Below are 9,186 nucleotides of genomic sequence, written 5' to 3' on the forward strand. Positions count from 1 at the left end.
TCTGCTCTTGTTCACCTCCTACAGGAAATGAGGCTCACCAGCAACTGCATTTACACCATGTTGTTTAGACCCATCCTGATACAGACAAATCTGTGAAGGGAGGCACTAAAAATATCTTGGCAGTGACAATGAGTTGTTTATAAGAGCCAGGGTATGGCTGCAGTTCTACTGTGCAGTCACAGACACACTCTGTTCTATCCAAAGTTTTGTAGAATTCAAAATGTTATTTGAGTTATCCGATCTCCTTGCTGTGCAGCTTTGCCCTCACTGACTGACACTTTCTGAATTCCGTAGGAAAAAGAAAAATTGCTACTTGTGTTCACATCTTAAAGGAAATGAGACTTACTGCATATACACCATAAATTTTTAGATACACCCTAATACAGATTGGTCTGTAAATGGTAGGTACCACAAGTCATAAAATCACGAGGCACTGTTTTCAGGGTGTGTTATGTTTGCATTACAGTGTGCTGTAACAACTGTGACCTAGTTAATCTTTGATAGATGGACCTGGAGATTTGACATTTGGAATGCAACAACCAGGGACTTTGTATTTGTTATGTTTTTCAAAAATCTTTATCAAAATTAATGAAGCTATAATGAATTAAGATCACACTTTAAATTTTAAATCGTTTCAATGTTAGTTCCTTCCTGCACTTTGTGAATGAGACACGGCTCCTGTTGACCTCTTACACAAAATGAGGCTCTTTAGCAACTATGTAAACACCATGCATTTTCAATACAGGCTTAAACAAACTTGTCTGTAAAGGGAATGTAACAAAGAGTCATAAAGAGCTTTATCTGTGACAGGCAGGGTGTGCTATGTTTTCTTTATGTCATGCAATAACAACAGTGACCTAGTTACACTTTGGTTGTTGGACTTGTTGGAGCTGTAACATTCAGCATGTAACACCAGGGGATTGTGTGTTTTTAATATTTTTTAAAACCTAAGCAAAAAAATTGCGTTTCAATGAATAAAGACCAAACTTTATATTTAGAAACATCTTCATCTAAGTTCTTTCCCACACTTTGAGAATGAGGCATGGGCACAACTGTACAGTAACACTGTAACAAATCAAACTCATTTTTAGATGAGAAGACTGTATGACAAGCATTACACCAGATATTTTATATGTATTTTGTTTATTTAACACAAATCTAAACTTTGATGTCGTCATGGTCCTGGGTCATTAGACCCAGTGTTTGTGTTTAATATTGGTATCATCTGCTGCTTCACATCAGAGCTTCTTTTCTGGATGAGATGGATCAGCTCAGTGAAGATCTTCTCACTGTGCTCCACTGTTTGATCAGCAGACTGATTGATGGCCTCCACCTCCTGTTTCTCACAGTAAGAGATCAAAAATGCCAGACAGGACCTGAAGGCTTTCATTTTTCTCCCAGTGCAGACATCACAGGCCACATCTTCAGGTCCAGCATAGCAGTGATCAGCAGGAGCAGCTTGGAGTCCAGTCTTCTTCAGCTCCTCCACTAAATCTGCTAACATGGTGTTTTTCATCAGGACAGGCCTCGCTGTGAAAGTCTGTCTGCACTGAGGGCAGCTGTAGATTTTCTTCTTTTCCTCTTCATCCCAGAAGCTTTTAATACAGTTCATGCAGTAGCTGTGTCCACAGGGAATAGTCACCGGATCTTTCAGTTCTTCAAGATCTCTGCTCTTGTTCACCTCCTACAGGAAATGCTGATCAAACACATCTGTGAAGGGAGGCTCTAAAGAATGATTCTGACAGAGATACAAATGGCATTTAAGGAAGGCAATGTTTGTGTTTGTCTGATGTCTTTGTCTGATTTGCAGGAGCATGCAGCAATACGTTTGACCCAGTTAAACTTTGATACAGTGGGATGCAAAAGTTTGGGCAACCTTGTTAATAGTCATTATTTTTCTGTATAAATCGTTGGTTGTTATCATATAGGAGACACACACAGTGATATTTGAGAAGTGAAATTAAGTTTAATGGATTTACAGAAAGTGTGCAATAAATGTTTAAACAAAATCAGGCAGGTGCATAAATTTTGGCACTGTTGTCATTTTATTGATTCCAAAACCTTTAGAACTAATTATTGGAACTCAAATTGGCTTAGTAACCTCAGTGACCCCTGACCTACATACACAGGTGAATCCAATAATGAGAAAGAGTATTTAAGGGGGACAACTGTAAGTTTCCCTCCTCTTTTAATTTTCTCTGAAGAGTAGCAACATTGGGGTCTCAAAACAACTCTCCAATGACCTGAAGACAAAGACTGTTCACCATCATGGTTTAGGGGAAGGACACAGAAAGTTGTCTCAGAGATTTAAGCTGTCTGTTTCCACAGTTAGGAACATATTGAGAAAATGGAAGACCACAGGCTCAGTTCAAGTTAAGGCTCGAAGTGGCAGACCAAGAAAAATCTCGGATAGACAGAAGCGACGAATGATGAGAACATTCCGAGTCAACACACAGACCAGCACCAAAGACCTACAACATCATCTTGCAGCAGATGGAGTCACTGTGCATCGTTCAACCATTTCGGGCACTTTACACGAGGAGATGCTGTATGCGAGAGTGATGCAGAGGAAGCCTTTTCTCCGCCCACAGCACAAACAGAGCCGATTGAGGTTTGCTAAAGCACATTTGGACAAGCCAGCTTCATTCTGGAATATAGTGCTGTGGGCTGATGAAACTAAAATTGAGCTATTTGGGCATAACAAGAGGTGTTATGCATGGAGGAAGAAGAACACAGCATTCCAAGAAAAACACCTGCTACCTACAGTAAAATATGGTGGTGGCTCCATCATGCTGTGGGGCTGCGTGGCCAGTGCAGGGACTGGGAATCTTGTCAAAGTTGAGGGACACATGGATTCCACTCAGTATCAGCAGATTCTGGAGACCAATGTCCAGGAATCAGAGACAAAGCTGAAGCTGTGCCGGGGCTGGATCTTTCAACAAGACAATGAACCGAAACACTACTCAAAATCCACTAAGGCATTCATGCAGAGGAACAAGTACAACGTTCTGGAATGGCCATCTCAGTCCCCAGACCTGAAAATTACTGAAAATCTGTGGTGTGAGTTAAAGAGAGCTGTCCATGCTCGGAAGCCATCAAACCTGAATGAACTAGAGATGTTTTGTAAAGAGGAACGGTCCAAAATACCTTCAACCACAATCCAGACTCTCATTGGAACCTACAGGAAGCATTTAGAGGCTGTAATTTCAGCAAAAGGCGGATCCACTAAATATTGATTTCATTTCTTTTTTTGTGGTGCCCAAATTTATGCACCTGCCTGATTTTGTTTAAACATTTATTGCACACTTTCTGTAAATCCAATAAACTTCATTTCACTTCTCAAATATCACTGTGTGTGTCTCCTATATGATATATTTAACTGATGTTTTTTATTGTAACAACCAACGATTTATACAGGAAAATAATGACTATTAACAAGGTTGCCCAAACTTTTGCATCCCACTGTAATTTTACACAAAACACCAGTTTATGTTTAAATTATTTAAAATGTTCAGCAAACTTAATGTAGTTCTAATGAATAAAAATGCATTGTGTGATCCTCTTGCACTGAATCTGTGAGACACTGTAAGATGAGCCCTCAGTTGTCATAAATCCGGTCCCACATCCATGACAACAAGAGAGATGTCCTCGAAGTGGCATCATGCAGGAAAAAAAACAAAGCACAAATAACATCACATGATGAGGCCTGTGGGTGGTTTAAACTGCTGGGAAGTGATGAAAGAACAGCACTTTATTTGAAGGATCAGTGGAGTTATTGCCCTCCTCCTCTACAGAGCGATAGTTTCTCTACTTGAACACAAATGGCCTCCTTCTGTCTTTTGTCAAACAGCCTGTCTGTTTCTCAGGATCTGTACATTGTCCTCAACACCGTATAACAACTTACTTATTCTGGATTGAGAGTCCAGACAGTCAGAAAAATGGAAGGATTTAAAGAGGAGACTTTCTTGATTTTCAGTAGCCGAATGACTGAATTAAATTCACAAAGTATCTTTAAGTTAAAAAAACTGGCTCACTATAAAGTGCCAAAACACAAAAAACAGAACAATAAAGACAAGCGTCTTTAAAGATGATTCAAAAACAGTTGTAAGAGCAGTTTTATGAACCATGTTCTGTTAATATACTGACTAACCAGCAGCAACACTCTGACTCAGTGTTTCCATCTGTGTTTATTTCCATCTTTACATGAAAAACATGATCTGAACAGTGAGAATGATAATAGTGATAACTTCAGGTAAACAAATGTACTCATATTGTGTGGTATACTATGATACTAACTTATTGTAAACATATACTGCTTAAGAGCAACACAGCAAATCAAAGAGTCACAACTATAAACATCCAATGATGAAACACACGTGATGCATTTAAAGTTTAATTGTAAAATATTCTCTATAATCTAAATTCGAGGAGACAAACCAGAAACCAAAGCAAAGAGTTAAAAGAAGACATTTGAAAATGAAAACAAGACGTCACTGAGCAACAACCTGACAGAACGAGAGCCAACAGTTTACTATCAGAACTGAGGCTGATCATTAACAGGGAGCAGCAGGTAACAAGGTCATCAGCAGTGGAGGAAAGTATGGAAGTAATACTCAGCTTCATATTTGAAGATACTCGAGTATCTTAGCTGCAGGTCTGGAACAATTTACATACGAAGTCATATTAAAAACATGAAAAGCTCCAATAACTCCAAGTTGGAACAAAGACATTTAAAGTTATCAAATGATCCACAGAGATTATAGAACCGTACAAAACACGAAAAGAAAATTTGGCATCAGAACTGTTTTAAATTTCCTCTCATCCATTTGTTTCTCTTTGCAAACCCACTGAAAATCTAACTCTACATAAAGCAGATCAAACCACTGAGACCACAAATTAAATTGCTGCTTCCACTTTGATGCATCAGTTTCAGGACTCTAATAACATCATATATAAAAATATAGCAGATTCAGGCATTATTTTACTGCCGTGAGTAAATCTACTTTGTACTTTACTCTGTTTTACATAATAAGTCTAAACAGCATTTCCTAAACTCTTCAGCTACCAAAAAAACAAAACAAAGACTAAAAGGAGGTCATAGGTGATGATGATGATGATGGTGTGGAGGAGGTGAAATAAAAAGTCACTGTTGTCATAGAATACTGTGTCTCTAGATACTTGCAAGTCTTGAATACCACTTCTTATTCTTGAAATGTAACAATGATGATAAAAAATAAAAAAAAATCTTGCAGGTCGTCTCATTTATGCTCCGAGCTCAATGAACTCTGCAGTGGCTCTGTGATATCCACTGAACCAAAGTCCAGCATAGAGCGGCTGATTGAATGCGGTCTGGACTCTGTGGAGGAGGGTCATGCTTTCAGAGACGCTGTAGAAAGCCAGGACACCTGCACTGTGATCCAGGTACACTCCGAGCCGGGAGGTCCACGGGCCCGAGACGGCTGTTTTCACGCTGTTGTGTATGAATTTGTAGCTGCTGCTGCAGTTACACTCCAAGGCCCAGGACTTGTCGTTGAATCCAAACGCGCACTCGTTCATGGACCCCTCTCTGCTGATATCTTTGTATGCCAGCGCCACTGTGACTCTCTTCCTGCACCACTCCACCTCCCAGTAACGACGGCCAGTCAGGCTCTGGTTACTCAGGACCTGCCTCCACCTAATGAATCTGTCCGGGTGAGTAGGATAAGACTGCTCCTCTCTCATCAATGTCGCTCTCCTGTTCCCCTCTGATAATGACAGCTGTGTGTTTACGGTGTTGGGATCCAGCGTGATTTGGAATGAATATTTTAAGAAGTCAGCTCTGGTCTTTGGCTCTGCTTGTGGGTTTACATCAACCACGGGTGAAACATCCACCCAGGTGTCCCTCAGGATGTCCTGTACTTTAGCTCTGAGCTTGGACACAGCTGCTGTCACCTCCTCAAAGAAGCTCAGAGGAAGGATTTTGGTTCTGGGTAACTCTGTAGGTGGATGAGTGAATGAATGAAGGCGATGCAGAAACTGGTTGTGATCCTGTGTGTGTGAGAGCTCCTCCAGTTCAGCGTCTTTCCTTTTCAGGTCAGTGATCTCCTGCTCCAGCTCCTCCTGAAGCTCTTTGATTCGATTCTGTTCGGCTTTCTGCAGGGATCTGATCCGATACATCACATCAAAGCTTCTTTTTTTGATCTGCTGGGTGAGTTGATCAAAAACGCTCCTGCTCTCCTTCAGCGCTTTATCAGCAGAGAGATTGATTTTCTCCACCTCCAGCTTAAGCAGCTTCACGTCCTTTTGTCTGGTCTCGATTCTCTGCTTGATTTTTTGCCTGCTTGACCCCAGCTCGGTCTGACCGTCACCGTTCATTCCCACATTAAGTCCACTGTTCTTCAGCTCCTCCACCAACTCTTCTAACGTGGTGTTTGCTGCCAGGTCAGGCCGCGCTGTGAAGGACTTCCTGCACTTTGGGCAGCTGTAGGTGGCATTCCTGTCCTCCTTATCCCAGTGGGAATTAATGCAGTTGGTACAGTAGTTGTGACCACAGGAAACAGTCACCGGATCCTTTAACAAATCCAAACAGATCAAACAACAGGTCTTTTTATCCAGAAGGACGCCTTTCTCTGCCATTTCTCCCCGTAAGTGTGGACAGAAACACGTGTGCGCGCTCCGATTCAAACCAAACCCTCCTCCTCTGCTTTCTGTTTAGCCGCAGATCTGCGTTTGAATGGAACCTTTCAGCTCACGCAGTCACGCGCTGGTTACACCCATCCTCACACTTGTAGATCAGCGACGGGGAGAGCGTGAAGACGAGCATGCGCAGAGCATGCGCAGTTAGAGCGGGAACGGTTTGTCTTAAAGTGGCAGTTTCATTTTAAGATAAAACGAAAATAGAATTCACATCGTGAAAAGAGATGTTTAATTTATTTTTTACTGTAAAACTGAAATATTAAAAAAAGGCTGACGGAGGAAGAGGAAAGACAAATGATTTTAAAGTTATAAAATCAGAATCACCTTTATTACCACGTATGTGCCAAAAACCTGTGACAAAGTTGGCCTGTCTGTCAGAACTCTGGCAGTTTTTCAGCCAACAGGCCCTTAGACAGGCAGCCCAATCATCAACGACCCCTCTCACATTCTTCATCCCGCATTTCAGTGGCTCCTCTCTGAGCGACGCCTCCGCTGCATTTCCTGCAGGACTGAGAGGAGGAGAGCCACCTTTGTCCCCAAAGCCACCCTGCTTTTTAACTCCAGCCGATAAGACGATTTCCCACACCAGAAACATAAACTACACTACACTCTTTTTGTAATGCTGACACTTTACTCACGTTTAGTCACTTAGTTATTTATTCAGCTATTCAGTCACTTTAATTTTAAAACTGTGTATATACTGTATATTCTGTGTATTTATTATCTCACTCTTATTGCCTGTATCTGCCCTGTCCTTATCTTCAACGCCATGCTGCTCTGTTGTATCTTAATTGCCCCTTGGGGATAAATAAAGTCTTTCTGATTCTGCACACACATCCAAGGAAATGGGTTCTGTTTCTTTGCTTTTCAGTGAACTTATCAGAAAAAACGAACAGACAACAACAACATGTATAACATATTTATGTGTACAAAGATACTGGAATAAATAATGGAGTAAATAAGGGATGGATAACTGGTTATTATGAATACAGAACTTGAGAATATAACTTGATTGGAACTTGATGACATACATATATATCTGCTTAAGTGTTTGACCAGTAAGCATCCTGCAGGGGGTCTGGTAGTGGGGGCTGTGATGTCCTACAGGGCGACAGGTCTGTAGTCATTTAACTCAGTGACAGAGGGTTTGTTTTTTTTTTGGACCAGGATGATTGTGGAGTGCTTGAAGCAGGAGGGGACTTCACACAGGTCCAGGGATCTGCTGAAGATCTGTGTGATGATGGGAGCCAGCTGGTCAGCTCGGACTTTGGGGCAGGAGGGTGACTCACTGTCTGTTACCTGTGTTTTGTCTGCTGAAGAGTTACCTCACATCTTCTTCACACGTATAAAGTGTAGATGGTGAGTCAGTAAGGAGGGGTGGGTGGTGGTGGGAAGTGGTGTGTGATGTGGTTGGAGAGGGTGAGGGGTGTGAAGATGTGATTTTTAAACCTGCAGGAAAACATTCAGGTCTTTGACCAGTTGATTGTTCTCCCTGGTGTGGGGGGATGGTCTCTTGTGGTTGGTGATATCCTGCAGTCCTCTCCACATTGAGGCAGGGTCGTTACCTGAAAACTTGGCACAGATGGAAGATGTTACAGCACCGGTGAGATCATCAGGTCTGTAGCTGTGGCCTCAAAAACACTCCAGTCAGTGTGTCAAAGCAAGCCTGCAGTTCCAGTTTTGCCTCTTTACTGTGTAGCATTGCTAAACATCAGGATAAATATAACCATATAAATAATAGTAACACATAATTCATGTGTAAGCAGTGATGTGTTCATTAGTATGAACCAGCTCCACAGTAATATCATTATCAGGATTGTTGAATGAATTTACATTAGTTGTTAAAGGGAAAGATTAAATATATGAAAAATAGAAAAACTGGAAATTCTGTTTATGTGACACTTTTAAAAGCATAGAGAAAATAAAGAGAGTACAAAATAAGCACATAAAGTGTACGTGTCCTCTTTAGGAACATGAAAGTGATCTTTTTGTCAGAACACACATTAACAAACTGTAGACCCACCAGATGAGACCCTGAAACTCCAATGATGCTGATGGATGTGGCCCTCTGACCTCACACACAAATTTTAATCTGTTCATGAAGACAGAGGTGTGGTTATTTTTCACCACTGTTGTAGATGAAAGCTTTTTAAATATTTATCATATTTTCCTGGTTAGAAAAGACCAGAGAATGACATAAAACACATGAGTTCAAAATATGCTGCTGGAGGTCAAAGGTCAAAGAGTCCTTAAGTCTCATGGGTGATAAATTTTAACAAGTCCTGGTTTTAAATTTGGAGTTTCATTATTATTATTTTGTGTCTGAGTCACTTTTTATGGAGGCTTCTGTCCAAAGTGAAATGTCTGAGGGCTGAAGCTCTTCTTCACTGCTTTTAGTCGGCATTAAACAAAAGTGCATCAGAGTCAACATCTGGTAAGAAATGAGACACAGCAGCTGATCGAATCATTTCATGTTGAGATCTTCAGACAAAATGATCATGAATACAAATA

General features: G+C 41.0%; 1 protein-coding gene across 1 annotated transcript; it reads right to left on the reverse strand.

Annotated features, from left to right (window-relative positions):
- Positions 1 to 4,168: 4,168 nt before the first annotated feature.
- On the reverse strand, positions 4,169 to 6,739 carry LOC146368814 (tripartite motif-containing protein 16-like). Its single transcript, XM_084913194.1, has one exon. The coding sequence runs from the start codon at positions 6,613 to 6,615 to the stop codon at positions 5,263 to 5,265; it is 1,353 nt and encodes a 450-aa protein (XP_084769320.1). The 5' UTR covers positions 6,616 to 6,739; the 3' UTR covers positions 4,169 to 5,262.
- Between the last annotated feature and the right edge of the window lie 2,447 nt (positions 6,740 to 9,186).

This window comes from Perissodus microlepis, chromosome 18 (genome assembly GCF_051167445.1).
Source record: "Perissodus microlepis isolate ML-2025 ecotype Zambia chromosome 18, ASM5116744v1, whole genome shotgun sequence".
Classification (NCBI taxonomy): domain Eukaryota; kingdom Metazoa; phylum Chordata; class Actinopteri; order Cichliformes; family Cichlidae; genus Perissodus; species Perissodus microlepis.

What these genes read in the sequence shown, in the direction of transcription:
- LOC146368814 (XM_084913194.1), bottom strand. Translation starts at nt 6,615, where the DNA reads ATGGCAGAGAAAGGCGTCCTTCTGGATAAAAAGACCTGTTGTTTGATC.